The 26,516-nt window shown below is 36.5% G+C and overlaps 1 protein-coding gene across 1 annotated transcript in view; it reads left to right on the forward strand.

The window, feature by feature from the left end:
• The window catches only part of LOC130413555 (contactin-associated protein-like 2), a 252,047-nt gene that overhangs the window by 89,237 nt on the left and 136,294 nt on the right, over positions 1-26,516 (forward strand). Inside the window, exons 2-3 of the mRNA XM_056738847.1 lie at positions 12,252-12,362; positions 20,251-20,444. Coding sequence (XP_056594825.1) covers positions 12,252-12,362; positions 20,251-20,444 — 305 coding nt within the window. The remainder of the gene's footprint in view (positions 1-12,251; positions 12,363-20,250; positions 20,445-26,516) is intronic.

The following is a 26,516-nucleotide window of genomic DNA, read 5'->3' on the forward strand; positions in this document are numbered from 1 at the left end:
TTTAAAACGCAATGACTGTGTGGATGCATAAATATGAGAACAGACTTGATGACGTCACTGATATGCAAATTATCGTACTGTTAATTAGCGCGTGACCTCATCTGGCGACATTTAGCGACTTTTCCGGCAGGTTTTAGCTACTTACCATTGAGAATAGTTGGCAAAACTGGTGACGTCTGGCCAAGCACTGTGAGCAGCCTTATGCTGCCGTTTCTCATAAAGGATTTCATAAATCAAACCGAAACGCAGCGCCACTTCTTTAAGTGTACAGGTCATTTGAAGAGTGATAAACAAAGTGATGAAAAAAATACTTATTTTCATGCATCTTGAATGTTAAAAATCTGGAAAGCACTCACTGCATCTCATCCACTTCTGGATACTTTATGGAATGTGTGCATATATGGTCACAAGTATGACAGTTAATATTTCATAGCAAAATTTATTTAATTTGTATAATATTAATTAATTTATGCAAATGAGTGTCTTTAGCATAGGTTATAGTCGTGAATAGGGCCTACACTGTAACCTACAGAGCCGCGCACCCTATGCATACCCTACGCCGTAGTTTACGCACATCTCTCCAAAAATGTAACAACGATTCAACTCACATGGACCCTACACGGACCGCAAGCGCTGTGATTGGTCTGTTTGAACCCCTCCCTCAGGTCAAAAAATGCCGCAATAGAGTGATGTTTACTTAAACGCATTTCCCAATGAATTATCTAAGTAATACATTTACATTTACATTTAGTCATTTGGCAGACGCTTTTATCCAAAGCAACTTACATTGCACTTATTACAGGGACAATCCCCCTGGAGCAACATGGAGTAAAGTGTCTTGCTCAAGGACACACTGGTGGTGGCTGCTGGGATAGAACCAGCAACCTTTGATTTACTAGTTCAGTGGTTTAACCCACTAGACCACCATCTCACAAAAAAGTAATATTTCGCAATTCGCAACCTGACCACTAGACGCAATTTAATTTCATACACTGGACCTTTAACACATTATTTCTATCCATTAAACGATCATTGTAGTCCTAAAATATTTGCTTTAGTGTGTCTAACTTTGTTGTATATCATTGTGTTTTAAATCAGAGCTTAAGAGCAATCATTCACATTTTACACCAGATGTTCTCATTACTCTACACTTCTTACCTGTAAAAACAGACGCAAGAGCCTCGACTGAACATTGTACACAACATCTGGGAATTCATTATTTTCAAACAAGTAATGCTTACCTACTTAATGCCGTAATGTCTCACAGGATTTTAGCTTCTCCATGAAAGAGAAATATTAGGCATGAAATAACAAACCACAGCTAATAAATGCTACCAGAGGCTACTGAATCACAAAGTTAATTTAGACTCAAGGGTCTTCTCATAAACTTAGACATAAACTGAGGATGTGCTGCCTTGCGGCAAATTGTTTATGACGTTTGTTTACATTGAAGGACGTGAAGGATGTCAGAGACAGTGTCCCAGCGAGTCTTTATCCCTCTTCATTACCGTATAGAGTAGAGGCAACTTTACACATCATTACTAAAAAGCCTGAACCAGACAGTAAATCACTGCCTCCCTTTGTCATTCCATTGGCTGTATAAGAAAAAACGACTACAGATGATTGCGGTAATGTTGGCTTGTCTTACGATCAGGTCTCGGGAAAGCAGGTGGGCAAGAAAAATGACTCCCTGCGCTTGTACGATAAAATGAAATTCAAATGAAACCTACGGCACAGGAGACACAATCCGACATACAAATGATATATCCTGGAAGTATAATTTCTGTTTTGTTTTGTTTTATTTTTTACTTTTTATTTATCTTATTTTTTTAGTGTTCAGTACGCCTGGTGGATCATTTGAATACGTACGGCGAGCATCAAACCTTTGATAGATGGTTGGAAGCTGTGGAACCCTAAGCAAACCTATTTAAATCTATTGGAAAACAAGGATGCTGTACTGTAAAGTAGATACAAGACATTGTGCATATGGTACCTAACTAGTCTATACAAAAATGAATTTGGATTGCAGATTAATAATGATGTTGATGCATATTGTATAAGCCTCGTTTTTGATAGAACAGATGGTTTTGAATCTGTGGTTGTAAGCTATACAGTAGTTTTCCCTCAGGTCATGTGACATACTCTAAAGACGTTTTAATAAAAATTCATATCCGGGAGAAGTTTTGCCTAATGTTTCGAGAAACATTACCTTAATAGTGAAATTAATTGTTACATTGTCGCTTGATACTCCAGCAACGTCAAGGATTTTAATTAGAACCGGCTCTTATTATTAGTCTGCTACACATCATATTTCACATTTTCTTTTCCTTTGAGGTGTAATTAGGGCCTTTATGTACACAGCAATTATTTTGACAAAATTTTAAAGAAGTTAATTTTCAAGAGGAAAATGGGTCTCGTGTTAAATTAATCCATTGATAATAAGCTTCAGAATGAGTAAGAAAGGAGCTAATACATCCCAAACCCATTAGCTAACCCGGCCGGTGGACTTGTGTTCCTGGCTTTATGAAACATTAGGTACTTGTGTGATCTTGTGCTGTGTATGGGCAGTTTATAGCGGTTTGTGTTTAAAATTGTTGCTTTGATTAGAGACTGGTGGCTGATACGGCAGCAAAGCTCCAGACCCTTTAGCGCCCAACATGTTAGCGTGTTAGCATCTCCAGCCTCAGGCTCCCATTAACCTGAGTGAACCGTACTCCTTGGTTACACCATCCCATAATATATCAGCTCGAGCTGGGGTCAGCATGAGGAGGGTTGCCAGAAAATGGAGTCTGCCCTTAATTATTTTCAGCCTGAGCTGTGTGTGAATGGACGCGGGAGTTTAATATGGTGTGGTGATGGAGCTCGGATCCGTTCAGAAGTTGGAATGTAATTGTACGACCACCTGTTTATCGCTCTTGTCGAATCTGGAATTGAAGTCGAGCGTGCGTATCGCAGAGGTTACAATTATCCCTGTGAAATGAGAGTGCCAAATGTCCACCTGATGATGCAGATAGCAATTTTGTGCATGACCTTATTAAAATAATTGAATTGTTTCGTTCTTTTTTTATGGATATTTATGATGTTCAGTTGTTTTTTATAAACGGTGGCTTTGGAGTATAATCAAAATGATCGTTTGTGAACCCAGAGAGGTACTACATTAAAGGGGAAGTTCACCCAAAAATTATCATTTTTACTTTAATACTCGCTTCAAGTTGTGGCAAGCCTATATAAATCTGTGCAAACATCAAAGAAATTGTTTTTTATCCAAACAGTTCTGGGGCACTACTGACTATCAACTAATATGATAATCTACACAGAATTGTGGGGTTTCCAACATTCTTCAAAATATCTTCTTTTGTGTTCAACAGAACAAAGAAATGTATACAGGTGAGTAAATAATGAAAGAATTTTAGTTTTTGGGCAGACTTTCCCTCTAATTTTCATTTACATATATAAAGCATACATTTCTATGGCTGTCATTCATTTAAAGCAGTCATCGTTTACCTCGTGGTTTCATATCAGACATAATTCTCTCATATTCAGGCACGGTAGATGAAATGCACATCAAGTTTCAGAGTTATAAGGATGACTCATTTCTGTTTGTCGGCATTTGATAAATCAATATACATAAAGAAGGTATTTTAGAAATACTTAGTGATTAATATATTTCAGATTTCAGACAACCATTTGTGTAGCTATCACTGCTAAGAGTTGTGTGTGTGTGTGATAGATTTGGTATGGTACCTTGTTAAACCACCACAATATGTCACTTTAAAAGATACGCCGATCCTATGTCACCGAGTGAAGATTTGTTATTTCAATAGTAGAACGCTTAAACAGTAGGAAGCACCACAGATGCCCCTGGCATACTTGCGGCCAATGAAATCATCCACCATGCTTGTCATTTTTAACCTGAGTACTGGAAAATTGGGACTCTTGTTGTAGCTCGCCTGTGTGGCTGTCATTTGTTGATAAGCTTTCCTTCTGGACTCTCTTTCTTTCGGTATCTCTTGATTGCATAGAGCTGTTAATAGTGGATGGCACCAATCCCTTCACAAACAGACGGTGTGAGAAAACGGGGCCACGCTGCCGGCCTCCTCCTCCGCCCTTACCTCGCTCCTCTGATGTTTCTAATTCCATCTCCGTGGATCACATTCACAGTGACCATGAAACAATTTCACACATGAAATCTTGTGCCAAACAGCGTGTGAACGTTGTATGTTTGCAAAATGGAAATGCAGAATTTGGGATGAAGAAAATAGGATGCAATTTCATATTCATAGGGAGATTTAGGGTCTGAGAGATTCCCATTTGAGAAGTAGCAGATGCTTATTGGAATGATGTATTATACGCAGGGGCGCACCCAAATTCATTTATCTAACCAACTGAAATTGAGCTATCTGTGTTAGCAAAATGGAACTGCTTGACAGCTCACATATGTTTCACTCTCACTCTATCACTTTTATTTTTTTTATAAATTGCGAATGAAGACACAATAGAATCGGCTTGTTTGTGTGGTGTGACAGTCCAGAAAAATGGTCCTCCATTTTCTGACAGAACCACACCAAAAGATCTGCAAACAATATATCTCTGCTGACCTTCTGAAACCTCCTTTCTGCATATTTTGTGATTTTTTCTTCATAAATCATTGTTATTAGTCAGTCTTTATGTTTGACAATGGGTTAGGAAATTACTAACCAATAAAAAGTATTAAAAAGTGCTTGTCAACTTTGATGACACGGTATGTAATCATTTAAACATGTCAGTGTTTTTTTTCATTTCCTGTAAAACAATACATTTGGACATATTAGGTTTCAGAATGTCAAGGCATGTTATGTGGAGTTCTTTGAGGGGACGCCAGCACGAGTGCATGTTGACATTAAAGCAGAAAGTAACATACAAACTTTTTTTTTCATCTGGAAGTCATGAAATTTTACAATACAGTCTAACGGGAATTCATGACATTGTCACAACCTTTCATTTATTAAAGGGATAGATCACCCAAAAATGAAAGTTCTGGCGTAACTTTTTTACACTCAAGTTGCTCCAAATGGAGATTTTTTGAGAGTGTTTTCAATTTTCTTGGCCACCATTCACTACTATAGAAGGAAAGTTTACAATGGTAGTCAATGTTGCTCTAGATCTGTTGGTTTTCCTACATTTTTCAAAATAAATTTATTTGTTATTAACGGAAAACAAAAAAAAGTATACAATATTTTTTCTTCTATGATAGTCAATGGTGCCCCACAACTGAAAATTGCTAAAATTCTTCCAAAAATCTTCCATTTTGTTCAACAGTACAAAAAAATTAAACAGGTTTTGAATGAATTGAGGGTTTACTAAAATGTTGACATAATTAAATTTTTGGGTGAACTATCCATTTAATTTGTGTTTACTGACGACTTTTTTCGTGTCACCCTGCACAACTTTCAATCTATTGTATTTTAATACACAAAACTTGCATTTTAAGGCCCTTGCGGCTGTGATTTCAGAGTTTTGGGTGAAGTAAGGTGTTGGTTAGCCTCATCCTAAAATATGTATGATTTCTTTTGATATCAGGTTATACATAAATGTTAATACTGAGGCAGCCTGTGCACTGAATGTTCGCTGAGTGACATTTAAAAAAAGGTTGTGCTCAATGTCATAAAAAAATGGGAATATTCACGTCCATGAACGAATAGATTCCAAATTTCGTTTCTATGTCACGAACTGCCTTGAGACTGGGTTGAATTATATTCTTTGAAAGTGACCGCAGTGTTTGGAAAATTTGTCTCGTTTCTAATGTAATTTGTAAAATTAAAATAACATTTATTTTTACATTTTCTAGGACACTTTTTGACCTATTGACCCCAATTTATAGAATTCATCCAATGCAGTAGTACTGTATATGTGAATAGTCTTTTTTATTTTGCTTCATGATCAACTTTAGAAACTTTTCATATTATCACTTTAAATATTATCTGCCCTATTTCATTGAATCTTTTTCCAATATTCATTTTCTGCTATTAAATGTAAGTTTCCATTACGGGAGTGAAATGAATTATGAACTGATAAGATCATAATCTATTGTTAAACGCAAAAAGCCCATTACTTATAGCAAAATTATTGTAATTATTCTCATAAACCTGATTCTAACACACCGCTCGACTCCCTTTGACAGCACCATTTTTCAAAATGCTTTTAATCCTCAATGAGTGTATCCATCATCTTCACTTCAGTTTCTACTAACACACACACACATATTCAAATGTACCTGGAGGCTTGGGCAAATCAGACTTGTCAAATATTCACAGAATTGGACGGAGGAAAAACAGAATTTGATCTTGCATAGATGCTGATCACTCAACTTTGCTTAAGCAGAGCAGTCAGTCGAGACCTGACTATGATTAAAATGCCCCTTCAGCTTTCAGGAAACACCCAGGTGACAGTCTGTAGCCAACAGGACAATATGTGCTCATCAAGCACAGGTGCATATTAAGAGTGGAGACAAAGGAGAGGTAGTTAAGTCCCTTTTGATTTTCTGATGGTTTATTTATTTTTATGCAACAGGATTATTCATGTGCTGTTTGGATTGAATCTAAGAATCTGTGATGTCATTTTTTAATGTTTGAATGATTGACTTTAGACTACGAATGAGTCATACAGTACATGCATATAGAACACCATGTACTGTAAATGGTTGTTTCATGCATTAGATGATTTTTTAACACGTTCAGAAGATTCAAAGGAAAGTAGAAACTAAAAAGCATCAAATAGGTAGAACATCTGGAGGTAAAATAAGTCCAGGCATTGAAAAGACGCAGAGACACCGGCTTTGATAAACAACAGATATGCGTTCTAGTCCCCTGCTCCCCAAAGACCAGACTGACCACATACGAATTAAACCAAAGGTAACATCAACGCCGTTTCTCACTTTAATTCAGTGTAAAATGGCTTCAGTGACTCAGAGTGGGACTTGGGGGGTAATTTATTTGCTTTGCTTGTGATGTTTTGGCACTTGATTCACTAAGTGAATTATGTAAATCAGGCATCAGTGCAAACATGTCCAAAAATGCAATTTGTGCTGCGCAATTCCCCATCTAGGTTGGTTCTGCAGAGAACCGGTGAAGGATAGAGAAAACTAACGTGAATCAGTTCTTAAAAATGCTGAGAGAACACTCGACTACACTATGCATCTAGATGATGCACTGCAGCCATGATCAATGAAATGTATTGGGAATTCACCTCTCAGTGCATGTTTGGGTTGTTCTTAGAATACACCATTTTGCAATCCTCGCAACTACAAATTTTATATGTTAAGGAATTGCATTAAAATTATTGTTTTAATCACTTAGCATTGACAAGCCATTGTTCATTGTTTTTAGCCCACTTTCTGAGGAACTTAATTTGTACATAAAACCAGCTTTACTGGTTTAAGAGAAAAGGATGTATTGGGAAAATGCAGAGAATAATAAGATATTGTTAGAAAATGACCATGCTGGGTATGTAGTGTTTCTTCCTCGGGCAGGTGACTCACTCTCATAACCCTCCAATAACAACCAACAATCTTTCCCACAAATAGTGTAAAGACAAATTTATTCTTGTTTTAACTGTGAAATACACATTAATCTTGACAACAACTGTGTAATTAAGAAGTTTGAATTTATTGAACCAAAATTACTTAAAAAATCCACATTTGTTTCAAAGGTTAAAGGTGCTGTGTTTAATTTTGTGGATGATCTATTGACAGAAATGCCACATAACATACATAACTATGTCTTTAGAGGTGTATGAAGTCCTTACATAATAAAGCGTATGTTTTTATTATCTTAGAATGATTTCTATCTACCGTATTTCTATCTACACCGGGATCCCCATTCACCATGCTGTTTCTAAAATAGAGCTTTCTAAAAAACAGCTTTACAGAGCATTTCGTGAATATATTATCTCATTCAGCAAGAGAGGTGGAGTGAGCCTTTAGTTGCAATTCACAACCTCACCGCTAGATGCCACTAAATTTCATACACTGGACAAAATCAACACCCTTTCATCTCATAGTGGCTTTTTTATCTTTACATTTTAGAAAAATACTTACAATTTCACTGTACTTTATTTAAAGCTGAAGTATATAATTAAAAGAATGTTGAAAGTGAATGGAGCCAAATTATCTATTTAAAATTTAGAAATTAAATAAAAATATCTCTCAAGACCAAAGAGTTCAAAAACTGCAACCGTTTTGCTCTGGGTATCTTGTATATTGTCATGTGCTGTTCTTAATTCATAGTGTGCTCTTTGTTCAGATCGTAACACTGCCTGACACACTGTGCACAAATGGGCAGCTCATCATTACGGTCACTCCGCTAGTAAGCGTAAGAAAGACAGCGTGCTATTTGCTCAGGGCTGAAGTATTTGTTCAGAGGGAAATGTCACATGGACGAGTAAATCCATTTTTGTGACATGCTTCTCCTTCTTCTTTCTCCCAGGAATGTGAGGAAATTTGTTTGAGGATTGAACAACGATTTTCAGGTCTCTCTGTAATGTGTCTTGCCACGATCTTGATAGATGATCCATCAGATTTCCACTGTTTCAGCTCTCCAGATTTACCCCTGAAAAATCCGGATCTGTTTTTCCTAGTCTGGCAGATTTTCTGCGGAGTCTTGGAAATGTTTCTGTACTGATCAGAAGGCAGTGTGTGTCGTGTCGAAATAGTCATCATAGGCAAAACTTTGAAATAAATTATTCAAAAAAACCATCTAGAGAAGTGGATTTTGGTGATGTCATGACTATTGTTTTTTTTGATGCTCTCAGCATCTAATGGATAGAAACATTTGCTTATGAAGACAGACTAATAAATTATCAGAATAGCTTTGCCAAAGTTTCTACTTGCATGGCTTATTCCAAAATGATTTATTCTGAAATGCGGAGTATAATTAATGACACACGAGTGAGTCATTTTACACTGAGTCATTTTCTGACTCTTTCTTCAAAGTAAATTAAGCACGTGCTCACTTCAAATTCAATTGTGACTCTCCACAATTTTACAATCCGGGGTGCGCTTGTAGTGTTCTCTTTTTTTGAAAGGCCAGATTTAGATGTTTAAATCTCTTGCGTCTCTATTTTTGTCTCTTTTGCTTTATAATTTAGCTGACACCTTTATTCAAAGGAACTTATTAAAGGGTCAGTACTCCAGGAGACCTGGGGTTAAGTGCTTTGCGTAGTCAAAGCTTTAGTCATTAGGATTTGAAACTTATTGGTTACGCGCCAAAATGTTAACAATAGGGAACACCAAATAGCACAGAGTTGTGTAAATAAAGAAATACATTATTGTGTCTAATAAAAAGGCATGATTGCACTTATTAAATAACAATAACTTTGTTTAAATACTGTACGCTGCTGTGTTTTTTCTATTAAACTGGGCTTGGTTTGTTTGGTGAAAACAACTTTTTTTTCTACTAAATTAGACCTTTCTTACACTTAACTGTTAAAGATAAACTGTTTCATATTATGAAGATATACGTTTATTAGTATACATGTTACTCTTGACAGTTTCTTGCTACTAGTGACAGTCCAGTTTTCATGGCTAATCTCGATCGATACACAATGATATTTCCACACAGACTCATTTGTATTTTTACTTTACTCAATAGGGATAGTTCACCCAAAAATTTGTCATAATTTACTAAGCCTCATGTTGCTTTAAGCCTGTATTTTATGACTTATTGTTAAAATTTAATGAAATAGATTGCATGTATGATAACAAAGCGTATTTGGTGTGCTGTCCAGAGTACGCCCCCCTAACTAGAACTTAGTTGAATAAATTTCATAATTTTTTTTATACTGTTAACAAAAGAAGATATTTAGAAGATTGTTTGTAAACTAACAGTTCTGGGGCACCATTAACTACCATAGTGTAGAAACGAAACTACTATGGTAGTCAATGGTGCCCCAGAACTGTTTGGTTTCCCACATGATTCAAAATATATTATTTTGTGCTCCACAGAACAAAGACATTTCTATACAGGTTTGTAACAACTTGAGGGTGAGTTAATTATGACAACATTTTCATTTTGCGATGAACTATCCCTTTGAGTCCTTTTTTTAAATATCTGTACTCCATCAAAGTATTTTTACTTTGGAAAATTAATAGTGTCATAATATGTCATTTTTATATCCTGTACATTATATACACTAAACTAAAAACACTTTCTAAAAACATGTTCTTTTACTGAAGTAAAGGTTTTAGTCAAATTTGCGTACAATTACTTGAAATTGCGTAAAATTGCTACATTTGAATGCACTTAAAGAGCTCATATGACACGGCTCAAATTAATATTATCATTTGTTTTAGATGTAATGCAATGTGTATACACGATTTAAGGTTAAAAATGGCTGTATTTTCCACATAACGTGCATGTTTGTATCTCCTCTTTGCCCCGCCTCTCTGAAACACAGATTTTTAACAAAGCTCATTGCTCTGAAAAGCGACGTGTGCTATGATTGGCCAGTTAACCAGTGCGTAGTGATTGGTCGAATACTGCAAGCGTGTGATGGAAATGTAACGCCTCTTATCATATTTGGAACATCAGCATCCGAAGCAATTGTACTGACAGGTACACCAACCTTACTTGCGTATACATTTGGGGCGGTCTAAGTCAAATCATACCACGAACTGACGTAGATTTGTGTGGGTGTGGTTACACGAGGCATTTCAGGAAGGGCCGGGAGAGCGTTCGCTTTTAGATAGAGTGCATCTTTTGTTCCGACACATACATTTTACGCATCTATTACATGTATGGGCAACTTATAACAAACCAAAGACACAGAAAAACAAGTATTTGTGCCATATGACCCCGTTAAGTATTAAAGGTAAAAAAACGATGTTTTTTTATGAAAAGTACTGGAGAAAAAAGTGTGGTGTATGCTTTATAGTCAATAAAAGTTTACGAAAGTAAAAAACTTTTGATATACTTTCAAATGTAATTAGGAGTAAAAATACTTAAGTACTCTCCACCTCTTGAGAAATCCCCAAAAGTGCTATAGCAAATTTTAGAAATCATTTAATTGTTAGTTTTCCATCTCCAACTGTCATAGTACTACCATGGAGATTACAGTAATTACTCTCCGTTGACACTATAATGTCAAGTGTAATTGGGCTTTTCTTCAATCCGCCAACAGGTTGAGAAGGTTCGCATGACAGAGCCGACCATTCCACGTGTCCTCTGGGCAATGGGGATCGTCTGGTGCGAATGAGAATGATAAAAAGATACAGCTCTTAGTAAGGACTGCCATATGTGTGTAAAATGCGTTCCTGTTTCACGCTCCTGGTCAGAAGGCCAATTTGACTTGGGATTTGGAGACAAATAATGCTTGAACGTAGCAGACACTCATTAGAACAGACATCGGGATGCAGTCGTCTCTAGTATCTCTACCCTCCTAACATGTCAACGGCTCCTTCTTCCCTCGCAGGGATGGTGATTGAATGTACCGCGTCGCAGCTGAAGGCAAATATAGAGGATGTGTTGTTTGTGCTTTCATGTTGAATACACCAAACTGCTGTTATCAGTCACTTCTGCCGTGCTGCTCTGGGACGCTTCTGGATCTCAGAGCTGTCTGTGCATTCGCCGGAGCGTTTTTTGCTCATCATCGGGATGTTTGTGGAGTGCGTTGTGCCCTGTTGTCTTCCGGTGTTGAAACTTTTTTTAACTTTGTTTGTTGGGTTTTTAAACCCAACTTTCAGCTATGTGCTGTCGCTCAATTTGCCAAATCTCCTTGAAACTAATGACTTTTCTGAGAAATGTGATAAACGCCACTTTTCGCAAAATGCTGTCAGTGTGATTTCCAATTTACACCTGAGGGGATGCCACACATCTAGCCAAATCTCCTAAATCGTGTGTGAACCGAATGACTAAATTCAATTCAGCGCTAATTTACCTTTATCTATTTAAAAAGAATGCCTGGCATTTAGAAGAATTGGGGCATTTAAGCTTTTGACCATGAAATGGACCTGAGTAATGACCAGCGGACCACCGACTCCATCCTCCTAGTGCTTCTGCTGTTTAATATGCCGTGCTGTCAGTAGAGACGGCAGTAGGGAGTCTGTCAGGATGAACTCAACTCCGTAAACATGGGACTCGCTCATTTCTCCCGCACTTAGCTTGTGGCAAAGGCGTTTGGACGGTCCCAAAATAGCTAGATGTGAAATTGAAGTGCTGCTTCAGTGATTTATGTTGTGTCATTTTGTGTCATCGTAATGTTTCCATTTTCTTCAACAGAAAAATGTGATGAAGCCCTCGTCACGCCGCTCCCTCATAATGCCTTCACCAGCTCCTCTGTGTTCACCGGTGGCTATGCACCTGGATATGCCAAGCTAAATAAAAGAGGAGGTAATAACATTTTCTTGTTCTTTCTCATGCACGCGAAGATTCACGCCCACAAATGTGATAATTTGACTGGAAAAATAAAACAAACCCTTATTGTCTCATTACAACACCTCAACAAACACTCTTAGCTGTTGATTTTTTTTATGCAGACAGTTTAATACAAACTTTCACAGGTGCGCATACTGGATACGGTTTCTTTTAGGTCCAATACGCTGCGTATACTATAGCACTGTTTAGTTCATCACAACAGCCGGGACTTATAGTGTGAATTACTAAATTACAAAAGCTCATTCCATTACGCCAAACCTGCGCATTTGGAAAATCATGTTCTTAAGATTAATTGAGGGAAAATCGACAACAGATGCGACAATGCGGTAATCTATCTCTGTGATTTGGACAAAATTGGCTAATTGTTTTCCTTGTGACTCTCATTGCAAATGTAATCTAAAAGGACGTTCACTTTAAGCTAAAGTCAAGCTTAACATGTTAATTCAGTGTGATTATTTATGTCACAAAACAACACAGTCTCATTGTAACTAAGCCTTTTACAATCGCGGTTAAACTTGAAATCAGATTCAAGTTTTGCAGACACTGCAGGTAATGGAAAGTAGGGGTCTCGGGACATGCTTTGCAAAGTTGAACTACATTAAACCACAGTGCCCGGACGGGAGTCTAAATGATGTGTTAAGAGTCTCTTGTCCAATGAACATCGATTTGTGCTCCATTAAATTAATGGTATAGATATCCAGAATAGACTTCTGTTGAAGCATGGCCTCAACACACAGATTCATGAAGATTAAGTTGTTTCACAAACAACGCAACAGTGCAAGCTAACATTTAACATGTATCTGCTCAAATTATCAAATGAACCAAGGTATACTAATTATTGATGGATGCAGATTATTTGGTAACACTTTACAATCTGATTTTGTTAACATAAGTTAACTACCATAGACTAACAATAAACAATGTGTTTTCAGGAGTAATTTATCCTTCTTATGTTAGTTAATACAATAATTATTGGTTAATTATAGTTCATTAAGTATCAAATGTTAACATATTCAACTTTTTATTTGTAAATGTTTAAGTCAATTATGAATTTATTGATGAATTTATGTTATTTGTTTTTAACTAATATAGACAACTAAAGTTCAAGCAAAAATAAAAGGTTTGTCATCATTTACTCACCCTCTTGTAGGATCTTTTGAAGAATTTTGAAGAATGTTTATAACCAAACAACAGTGGTACCCATTCACTTCTACTGTATAGACAGAAAATCAATGCAGGTCAATGGGTACCGCCGTTGTTCAGTTACCAACATTCTTCAAAATATCTGCTTTTGTGTTCTGCAGAAGAAAGAAAGCCTTACACCATGTCTACACCGGACGCGACTGGCGCGATGCGCATCCAGTCTGAACAAAATGTAAAATTATAATGGGTTTTATTGTCTTTTTTTCGCATCGCGGCGTGTCCAGTGTACACACGATGTTACAGGTTTGAAATTAGAAGAGCGTGAGTAAAAGATGGCAGAATTTTCATATTTAGGTGAACTATCCCTTTTACAAATAATGTAATTATGAGTAATAAATGTAAGAATAATCATAATGTATAAATTTCACATGGATAAATACATTTATGGTTCATGATTTAGTATTATTTTAGAGGAATGCTTAAAGAAATTCTCTTTTGATGTAGTTTTAATAATTTGCCATTGTTTTCCTGTCGTTTCTCTGCCTTTCAAGTGGGAAGCTTAATATTAAAACTACTTCCAGTGCAATAGGAAGTGATTTTTTATCATGCAATACAGCATATATTCATTAAATCGATTGTCATCCAGCGGTATTTGTTTGATGTACTTAATTTTAAAAAGGCCCTACCAAGTTGTTCGTATTGATATTATATATGTGTTAATATGTGTGTGTTATTGTAGAAATCAGCATATCTTGTAATTAAAATTGAAATCGATTGATAGTCCAATACTCAAGTAATGAAACATTTCACACTATGCATCAGAAACATTGAGTGTTGTTTGCAGATTTGGGCTCTCAGGGAAGAGCGGGTTCAGCTCATAATGGATGTTTTATATGCAGGGCTCTCTGTGGGGGTCTGTGTAGAATGAGACTCATTTTAAAAGATCCAAATTACATGTTATTTCCAAGCATGCTGAGCTCTTTTTTGTGCATAAAACACAGAAATATTAATTGCTCCTGTAATTATGCCTCCTATTACACATGCTGCTTAAAGCATCAATGCACAATGTGAGCTGCGCAAAACACTGTAAACATGTATAAATTGGTGTTCTGGAAAGGAATTATATTAATATTTATTCTGTCGAGCAGATCTCAGGTCCACATATACTGTATGGCATGACTGAAAAAAAACAGCATATTTTTTTTCTCCGTGGCCCTTTTTTGAGGTTCCAGTATTCTAGCATCTCTGCTGACCCACAAGGGGTTGCGACTCCAAGGTTCAGAATCTTTGATTTAATGCCAGAAGTGAAGTTTCTGACAGTACAGAAACACACAGACTTGACAGGTGGCTGTACTGAATCCAGCTTCCTGCTACATGTAAGTCCGGCATTTCTATTCAGCCCCCTTCTCACCGAGGGCCAGTAGGGTTTGTGAGAATAAGCAATGGGATATGCCCTCTGGCACTGCCTACATCAGCAGTCTGTCACCATAGCGACCCAGGGTTCTCTGTTACTCTAAAGGTGCACTTGGCCTGAGGGGTCCACGGTTGTGGCCAATGAACATGTTCTCCTACCTGCCATTCTGCAAATGTGAGAACCTCTCTCTCTCACTCTCTCTCTCTACCTGCCCTACCAGTATTTGATGATGCCTAGGAAAAGTGATTTTCTTTTATATCTGATAAATTAATTCACTTTTTTTGTGATTTTTAATGTATAAGCATCATCCTATAGTAGATTCAGTTTTCTGGAGTCAGAGCCCACGATGTGAAGAGATCCAATATTCCAAACCTGTATGACTCTTCTTTGTAACACAAAAGATCAACCAAACAACATTAGACCCCATTTTCATCACATTTCTCAAAATACCTACTTTTGTTTTACAGATGAATAAGGGTGAATAAATGACAATTTAAAGAATTTATATTTTCGGGTGAACAGTTCCTTAAAGGGATAGTTTACCTTCAAAATGAAAATGCTGTCATTATTAACATGCCCTCTTGTTATTTCAAACCTGCATGACTTTCTTTTCTCTGCAGAACACAAAAAATATATATTTGGTAAAATGTTGATAACTGAAAACCGTGGGTCCCCTTTGACTTGTATTGGTTTTATGTCCATAGAATAGAAGTCAATGGGGACCAACAGTTACATTTTTTTAAATGTCTTTCTTTGTATTTTGCAGAAGACAGAAAGTCCCACACATTAAATATGATGAACTATTCCTTAAACAGGGCCGTAGCTAATGTTATTTTTGGCTGGTGTGTCACTGGGCAAAATGTTAATATTTCCATGCAGACATGTAGTTGTCATCGATCTGTACTTTAATCATGAAGACTGCAATGCTGGGGCAAAATTTGGACCTCATCCTGTCGATTAAATATGACATTTCTGAATCTGATGTACTGAATCATTTTTTACCGCATATTATGAATAGCAATGTCACTTAGGACCTTCTAATAAAATCTACGACCATGAAACCTGTAAAGCTCGCCTGAAATAGCATTGTCAGGTTTTTTAAAGATAATTAGCTTCAAAATAATCACTCTGAGCTGTCCGTTTCCAATTTTCCTGAACTGGTGGGCCAAGCAGTGTTAGTTTTGACAGCACATTAGCATCTGGCATGAAATTTTTCATTTTTAGATGCCAAACTGTCTGGTTCAGCCTGGTTCTCTGGGCTCCAGGGTGTTGCCATGACACTCTGATGGCCAAGCCATTGATGATGTCAGAAGAGGGTTCATTGGTTATAGTTGAATGAGCAGCAGCATCAACGACTGTTGTTGCTGATGGAATATTCGGCTTGTGTATGCAAGGCCCAACTGTCTGTCTGCACCAATGATGCATTATTTAGCTTAACTAATGCGTTTTAAAGATCTCCAGGCTGAAAATAGAACAAAGATCGTGCGAAATCAATACAAAGCAGGGTTTGTATTTATCCACTTTGGTTGACAGGTAGCAGTGATATCCACTGGTTTAATGGATGCTCGTATATTTACAGTAACAGAGTTAAACTTAATACAGATTTAATCCATTTTTGGATATTAATTTAATAAATACATTTCTTCAGTCTAATACAGAAATGTATTAGGAGTGTAATTCTGGAATTGAGTTACAAAGCAGAAAGATGGAATAAAAACAGCAGATGAATGACAGACAATCTGATGTAAAGCTGTTGAGACCGAATCATCATGTGTCCCAGATGCAACGCAATGCTTTAATGTGGCGATCAGAGGTGTCAGTCAGAATGATGTTGACAGTCCCTCATCCGGGCTAATGTTGCCTGATCTTCACCTCTTAGTGTAATGAGATGTACTCCCTCATCACACGCTACACTTCCAATAATAAATCCATGCATTTATATAAATATTTCCTCTAAGGTGAAGATAATAGGCATATAAACTGTCTATATAGACATCTTGCACAGTGTTTGCACCACGTCTTGAATTTGTCATTAATGTGTTAATCAGTCAAGCATGTGATGCATAGATTATCACAATAGTCATTTCTGTCAACAGGAATGAATGTTTGTACGGTGGTGTATATTTCAGGGAATTGCAATAAAACGAGACCATTCAAGACCAATACAGAATGGACTGTAGCATTAGATCAACAAACATTTAACTCTAAATACTGTACAATAAGCAGAACTCGACTTTTATTTATATAGCGCTTTTCACAATTTTCATTGTTACAGTAGCTATACATTACAAAATTCAGTATGCGGATATCAATTTTAGTAATATCACATCACCAGCCCAGTACATCGATGCAAAGCCACCTTGCCGCCGCACTCTCTTATTCGGCCAGAGGGACATCTATTTAGCAGCTGTTCATATGTGAGATGATTCAGACGGAAAGGTCAAATCATCATTCTGCAGAAACCTGTTTGCCCCTCACAGCTGGAGATGGAAGAGGACAAGAGTTTGTCCTGGCTGGTTTGCGGGGAAAACAAAATGTCCTGTCGGAAGCTAATGAGGAGAAGGATTGTGAGGAACTGAGGTGAATGACGGAGGGAAGGTTCAGATGCCAGTGTGGAGTCATGTATCCCAACCTTAGCTGAAAAATAAGGTTTTCATTCATGAGTTTGAGAGACTAATTTAAGACGTGTGAGCAGTCATCCATGTCCATTGTTTTATTCCACGCTCTACTTTCAAGGCGACGCTAGTTTGCCAAATCTTATGTATTTACTGCATAGACCTACAGTATATACTGCAATGTAATGTTGTTTTTTAAGGTGATGTTTTAAAACACAGCTAAATTTGCTGCTTTATCAATTTAATAAAGTTAAATCACCCTAACTATGTTAGGTTGAAGCGAAATGTAATTTTAAGAGGAATTACCCACCCAAAATAGACGTTTCTGTAATGATTCTCTCTAGCACGCTGGTGCAAAACCATGTACTGTATATCTTTTTGTGTGGAACACATAGATATTGTTTTATTTTCAGCTCCTTTTCACAAGACTAGTGTTCGGGTTAGGGTCAGATCAGGTATATTCTTGCACAACTGGACCTTTGACTTTGCTGCCAAAGGCCTGGTGCATTTTCAGCTTTACTTGTCGACGCATTTAAAGTTGAGCTGTCTTCTCCTGAGAGTCTCGTATTGAATCTGTAAGATTTGAGCTCATGCGTTAACATCTTTTCTGCTCTGTTATGGCATGTAGATGAAATCAAATTTAGATGAATGTGTTATCTCAGCTTGACGGGTGAGGTTAGATAATGTATGTTTCTCCCCCGCCAGAAAATGTTTAACCAAACTTCAAGGAACACAGTGACAAAACTGTAATAACAGCATTTTAATCAAGAGGTCAAACATATTACTCTTTGATTCATATGCAGTATGGTTCCATCAATATAGTCTGGGTTGCTTTATGCCTGCAGCTGTCTATATTTCATTCCTCCTGGATTAGAAGCCAAACAATGCTATTACTCCGCAAATGTTATTATTTCCTTCATCTATATACATATTTATCTAAATATGGCTTATTAAAAACACTTTAAGGTCTTTGAGTGATAAGATGAATATTTGACCACAGCCCCACAGCCAAACACAGAAATAAACATAAGAAATCACAAATTGTCAATGGTATGAGAACCTATTTGTGGCGAATATAAGCAGAGGGCAAACTCTTCAAAAATGATGCCATGCCATCTATCATGGCTATAGTGTGTTATCATCATCACAACTTCCTTTTGGAAGTCATACATCTTGGGTGCACAGATAGCCCACCAGGTAATGTTTGTACCAAAAAAATGCATTTTATGTTTCATCTCTTTGTTTTATCTCTGTCATCTGGGATTGTTTCTTATATATTTATTTATTTTTGGTCTGGGCCAGGCTCTAAAACTCAATGTGCTTTGTTGTTTTATTTTCGCCTGTCTCAGTGGCTGGTGTCCTTCCAGTGCCCTTTTCTGTGCTCTCTTTATCTCCTCTGAACATCTGCCTTGGTGGCAGCTTGCAGGCGGCAGTGAAGTGGATGTCCCTTGACTCCCTCACACTCTCTTAAGCTTCCTTCGTGTGGTGATCCCTGGACAACCTAATCTACTGCCCCCTGCTTATGTCTCTCAGACTCTCCCTGTGCCTGGTTTCAGTGTGTTTACAGAGTTAGATGGAGTGTTAATGTCTGTTAAATGAAGGCTTTGCAGTTGCAGCTTCAGTTTAGCTCCGCCCACTTTCGGTTGTTTGTGTCAATATGTGCAATTGTAGAACCTTACGATTTACAAAAAAACAATTACAAATGAACAATCTGTCTGGCTAAAATAAGCTCTATAAAGCTTTATACTGTAAATCGAAATCAAAAATGTATATTTTCATGCCTTTTATTATCATCACTATATTATTGTTCCATTTTAATAATGCTTGTCATTAAAGTCTTTAATTGAATATCTTTTTTATGTACGTTGAACACTGATTTTGCAGCATGTATTATTCTTTTAAACGTCCATGATACAAATGTCCCAAAGCCTCCGGCTAAAGTCATATAAAACATCTCTACAACAGTCTGTTCTTCAAAGGTCTAGTGTATGAGATTTAGCAGCATCTAGTGGTGAGATTGCGAATTGGAACCAATGGCTCAGTCCACCCCTCCCTTTCAAAGCACAACAGCGGCTGACACAGGACAAAGATGTCATGTTTTTGCTTCTTCCCTGAAGGAGATAATGTTTTTATGAAATGCACTCTGAAGAGCAGTTTGTCTGTTTGGGACTACTGTAGAAACAACAAGGCCAATTCCATGTAAGGGGACCCGCTGTGTGTATAGATAGAAAAAGGTCATTCCAAGGTAATAAAAACGTAATGCTTCATTATGAAAGGTCTTTACACACATCTGAAGACATAGTTATGTACAGTATATTATATTGCATTTCAGTCAATAGATCCTCCAAAAAATTACACATTGGACCTTTAAAGCTTCTAAAAGAAGATTGAAAAATACAGATTCTTTTGTAAAACACGCATAGTGCATTCCAGCAGTCAAATCCATAAAAGCTGGCTTTGGTAAATTACAAGGCTGTTGTAGTTTATCCTGTAGTTCAAGGCCCACTCCAGTCGTACCCTTAAGAACACGGTTACGAGAGCCCACATAATATTTACAAAACACCAACTTGACTTGTTCCTGTTCTGTTTTTCTCTGGCTCCTGTGTGGAACATGTGCAAACAGATTTCAGATCAATACGACAAGCAATCGAGTATTGTGCATTTTCTTCAGGCGCTGGGGGTTGGTCTCCGCTGGACAGCGATCATTATCAGTGGCTGCAGGTCGACCTGGGAAGCAGGAAACAGGTCACAGCCGTTGCCACACAGGGTCGATATAGCAGCTCTGATTGGACGACCCGCTACCGACTTCTGTACAGTGACACAGGCAGGAACTGGAAACCGTATCATCAAGATGGTAACATCTGGGTGAGTACCATATTCAGTTGTTTGGTGTAGGATTGTTTACAAGGCACTTTTGAGGTTGTATAGAAGGTTGCTTGTTTTTTAAAATCTGTTTTAAAACTCTTATTTCAAATAACGTTTGTTATTAGTGTTTAGTGTTTGGTATTAGTGTCAAATAAGTGTAAAAGTTAAACAAAATAAAAAATATAGGATGCAGATTTAAAATGGCAGAACATGGTTTCAAATTCAGATTCTGTAGGGGCTGGTTTGAGATGCATATCAGTTTTTAGACCGAATCACATATCAGTTTTTTAGTTATTAAAAACAATTTATAGTAAACGAAACCAAAGAAAGAGGCAAGAATCCCATTGTTTCAGATAAAAACTAATTAGTTTGAGAAAATACTTAAGTTACTTAAGTAAACTTAATACTTAAAAGAAAATACTTTTTTAAGTTTAAAAAATATATATATATTATAGAAATAATCAAATAAAAAAATCTAATTATACATATATATATATATATATACATAGAAAATTTTTAAAGTTATACGAAAGTGCATCTTAATCATCAAAAGTGAAAGATCGGTTTTTAAGTAAACAAATAAATCTGGTTTGAGACAAATTTTAGTTCGTAGTAATTATTAAATAAAATTAGTAAACAAAACAAAAAAGAGAAGAATCCCATTTTTCCTACAAAAACTAGACACAATTTTAATTTGAATTATTAATAAAATTTTCTAAATTTAATTAATAACATTAAACAAAAGCAAAAATATTGTAAAGGATTTTTTTATATAATTATATTAAAGTGCACCATAATTACTAAAAGAGAGAAATCTGCTTTCTTTGTATAAAAGTAAACAAGGATGATTTGAGACAAATTGTACTCTGTAGTTATTACGAAAATTTCATAGTAAGCGAAACAACAGACAAGAATCCCACTTTTTCCTATAAAAACTAGCTAGATTAAGACAAAATCACAGTTTGTATTATGATTTTTTAATATGATATAAATGATAAAATAAGCAAATTAATTACATAATTATAATATTATTATTGAATATGTTAATATTAAAGTACACCATAATAATCAAAAGTGGTTAATTATACTCTGATATAAGTTATAAATGACACCGTTAAATGTCGAACAACCACGATTAATAAACCAAATCAAGATTCTAGACATGCTTTGTGCTTTTGGTAATTGAGACATTTGTAAGACATGTTAGTTGTTGTAGCAGGGCATTAACACACACCTCTTTCACATGCTGAGCTCACCAAGGACGGCTGAAGATCAATGAGTCAAGAGGATGCCTTGATTTCTTCCTGGGTGCTTTAATCAACAGTAAGCAATCAAGGAAGCACTTAGATTCAGAGAAAGACAGTTCCACACACTGATTCCAGGATTAACAGCTGATGTACCGCTGGGCCCACTACCCAAGATAGAGGGGAGTGGAATTATTACCCAACCTACCAGGGATCCAAACACTTTCTATATGTCTTTACAGCAACTTTTATTGCTTCATTCTCACCTCCCTGCCCAAGCCTCAGAAAACTTTCCATTGTATCTCAATCGAAATATTGTACCTACATTGACACCGAAACCTTCCACGGTTTATTAAATTCTGAGCAAATCTCCTGATATTCTGCTCGTGTTGAACACAAGCTGTGTGAATGGAAGTGCCCTTGGATTCAGGACAATCCTGAAACACTTATAGGTCACTGTGCATTACTATTTCATGCAGGGTGGATCGATACTTTAATGTATAACGTATCGTTTCTGTTGCTGTGGTGATGTCCGCCATACAGCGTGGGATCAGTGAGCTGTTTTAACATAACGTAAAGCAAATCCATACCAGAATTTCATAGATGAGCTTGATTGAGGGGCACATGTTTTTATATTTCATCTGAAATAATCTGATTGCATACGGCCTCTTGAAAAAATTCACCACTCGAGGATAGCCGCTCTACCAATCACAGCCTCGATATTAAAGATGCAATCAAAACAGTCTTTCAAAACACCCAAAGTCCAATTCATTTATATGCAGTGCAGTTTCGGACCGGATCATTTTCACTCCTGAATAATTTTCATCACATTTTGGGCCCTGTCTTTAATTTATTTTCTTTGACGGGGTTATACGTCTGAATGTTAATTAAGCTCTTTTGTGTCAGTGATGAATAATTCCATGTTGTTGTGTTCTTACCCGTCATGTGTAGCATTTTCTTCTGCTTGCTTGTTTAAATCATTTTTAGATGTTTCCAATTTTTTTGCCACTTTTAATCAAAGTGTCACCTCGCTCAACAAGCCAATCTCCTTATTCTGTTAGTTTTAAATTATTTCTTCTTTCCTGCAAGGTTAAATGTCAATTCAGCCTGGGGATTTGACAGTGCTAGGTAGAGATAGGAGTGTGTACTAGCTCGCTAAATAACTTTGGCTTATGGCTTAAAAGTTGCATGCCATTTATCAGCAAATGACAAACCGCAATAAATTTCGGTGACTTTGTATCCTTAACCTTTAATATCATGTTATGTTCTTTTCTTATCATCGGTGAGAGTGCATCTTGAACTAGAAATATATTTGAGGTTATGCATGAATATATATGAATGGGATTATGCATAATACTTTTCCCAACAATTACAATTTTTTGCTTGGTTAAGTATAAAATATGTGAAACAAGACTGGAAAATACTACATACTTGTACTTGTATACTATGTACTTATACTATATTGCTTTCCTGTCGCTCAGTGGTTAGAGCATGGCACTAGCAATGCCAAGGTCATGGCTTCGATCCCAGGAGATTGCACATATTCAGAAACTCATGTATAATACAATGCAATGAAAGTCGCTTTGGATAAAGGCGTCTGCCAAAATGCATAAATGAAATAAATTACGATATATAATTGTGTCAATAAGTAAATAACTGCTGGAAACAATCTTCCAGAACACCTGTCGTGCAACTATTCAGGATGCTGCCATTCGTAGAAATTAGTTTTTTTATGGCCAATATATTCAGTTGTTTGATAGTGGCAGCAGTGTAAATCATTTTATACGTTTCCATGGAGATGATGGGTTGAAATACAGGTGCTCAGATTTGTTATCCAAGCACCTCCACACCAATTATCCCCCAGTCTGTCAATCAGTGTCTCAAGCTGGGGCGGCTCGTCCATTAGGGCCATTGGGCGACGCACCACAAAAGTGCGAAAACAAGAGATTTTTCTGTCACATTCAAGCATTCTGAACTGTGTGTTCTCCCTAGAATTACAGCCCAAAGAGCATTAACTCGCACTCTGTAGATACCGCCCCTTTTTAGGGCGATTTCACTATCGCCGAGATTCGCCCCAAGTCCTCCAATTGACTTCCATACAAAGAGCTTTTTTTCAAGGCGATTTGGATATTCACAGCAAAATTAAAGTAATGGAGGAAACTGTGCACTTTCTGTATACTGGACGTGTCATGAGAGTGACGCGATGTGCTAATGGATTAAACCATTGTAATTATACTTGTACAATGATGATGTCCACATTGAATACTGCGTGTCGTGCAAGTAACTTTTATTATGTAAAAGTGCACTCAATGAAACTAAATGAAACTGTAATGTATTTCTTAAATAGGCATTACAAGTATTCTTAATACATTAAAGATCTTTCAGCCCCAAACTCCTTAAACATAATTTATTACAAGTCCATAGATAATGGTCATACCACAGACTTAAGTAGGGTTGTTTGAATGGTCTCACTTCCAAACACGTCATTTGCAAATGTACAATCCTTCAAAACAGAGACATAGGCTCCTATGGCAACACCGTTTAGAGTGCACACCACCATTCACCTGTCATGAATCCTGAGCAAATACAGCTTCACCCAGGACATTTGCTTTAATATACCGTATTCCCCCTAATAAATGTGACTACTATAAATACTCGAGTGGTTGCGACCATGACATATTACACATTATAGTAACTACACTCTTCCTTCTACTCTTCTCTAGCTATGGTATAGTTCAAAAACACTTTACATCAACACGATAGCATCTAAGAATAGTACAATTTACTTTAATAAGTAATAAGATATAAGCTACCACAGTATTTTTTCATGTGGGCTGGCAGTTTATTACAATAAATTAAAATTCTCTTAGTAATGCTACAAGTACATGCTTTGATGGTTGAATGTTTCATAATACGCTAAGAGGTTATGATAAATGGTTATATCACCTGTCACTATTTAACAATTAAATTTAGTCCTACATTATTGATGGTGTCATTTTTATGTTATTGGTCCTTTTGCCCCCCCTAAATTGTTTTGCACCAGCCGCCACTGGGCTTAAGAATCATCTCCATAATATTTGCAATAAATGCAAGAATACAGTAATTTTGATTTAAAGACAACTAAAAAGTGAAATCGTTTTAGATTGAATTACTTTTGCTTGGATTCTTTGAAGATATTTACAAAGAAATTTGCACAAAATGTTAAATGCATTCACTTTATGCCACTCAAATATCTTTACTGTCAGATCTTTTTTCATAAATCATAACTATTGGTGACCTTTTTTGACTGTGAGGTTTGCAAATATTGAGGCAACAAATTTTTTTCGAAAGGGCTTTTTTTACAGTTTTCTTCAAAGTGGGGGTTTTGGAGATGCCAACTTTCAGTCTGACGGTTAGGATATATATAAACAAATGAAAAGTGTTTTTGCCATCTTTCGTGTATTTAAATTTACAGCTGATGACTAACAGAAAATAAGCAATATATTGTCAGTTATAAGTACATTGCCAGTGTATTGTGTATTGAACATAATAATAGCATGGCTTCAAAAGATTTGGAATGCTGACATGATTCATGTGAGATGCTTTTATGGCTCAAGATCCTGGTCTCTATGAACCGTTATATAAACTGCTGTCTGTAATTTGTATGCTAAGAGCTGAGCAACAATAAAAAATAATGTCTGCTTCAAAAACAGCTTGCAGGTTTAGATTGGAGTGTGGGTGTTTTAATTATGAAATTATAGCAATGTACAACAGACTTACATTGAGTCACCCTTCTGCTTATTTTAAGATAGATATAATTTTAGAATTGACCAAAAGCCAGTAAAACATGTATAATGTATATCTCGGCTTTTGTTTTGTTTTGCCAAGCAGTTTCATATTAGGAATCATGAAGTGAAATGCTCTTATGCACTATTAACTCATTCGCCGCCAGCCTACTCCAGCGTTTTTGAACATTTTCACCCAAATTTAATGGCTCACAGTAAATTTTCTGTAAAGAATATATGGACAAACAATATGTCAAATGAAAGGACAGAGACTCAGCTTTCAAACAAAAGAAACAGTATTCTTCTATCTTCATTTGTTTGTTTTTTATCACTCCGTAGATGTGGGTAGGTTTCTTCAAAAATGAATCACTTTGATTAAACAGCTGAGATAATTAACGTGTTTTGTCTAAGATTCCGCCCGGATTCCACTTTTAAATGATGAGATAACTCGTCAAATGCGGTGAAAGAGTTAATGCTGCCATGACCTAGGGGTTGCACGAACTAGTTGACATTAATAATTTAACACGATGTTTAAAACATGATGTCGACTGGTCGCAGGATTTTGACACTGTACCTTTAAGAAGAGGCTCACTGTTTCAACGAGAGAGCTGTGCGCAGGACGGATGTCATTTCCACCAGCTTAAGCCAGATTCTGTCACACTCCCAGCAATAATATATGTTATCATTCATAATTTGTCCTGTTTTCGATTTTTTCTGACACTCCAAAAGCTCGCAGGTAACATTAAAGCCTAATAATACATAGATTTCAGTGCACTGTGCATCAACACGCATATCTTTTAATAATGTATTTTCGTACTTGTTCCCCATTTAATAAACTATGAAGGAAACTGAATAAATTAATAAAAAATCTAATTTGGCTGCTATGTCACTGAGGTGCTGTGTTTGAGAGGCCGCTATGATAAAGTGTTTGATGCATTAGGCTAATACATGACGTTGTTCTAAAGTCATATGCCGTCACAAAAGAACTTGCGCATTTTTCTGTGGTTTCATATATTAGTGCAAACGACACTTTCAGTTGACTTGTTGTAAATGTCAGGGACGTT

The sequence above is a fragment of the Triplophysa dalaica genome, chromosome 23 (assembly GCF_015846415.1).
Source record: "Triplophysa dalaica isolate WHDGS20190420 chromosome 23, ASM1584641v1, whole genome shotgun sequence".
Taxonomy (NCBI): domain Eukaryota; kingdom Metazoa; phylum Chordata; class Actinopteri; order Cypriniformes; family Nemacheilidae; genus Triplophysa; species Triplophysa dalaica.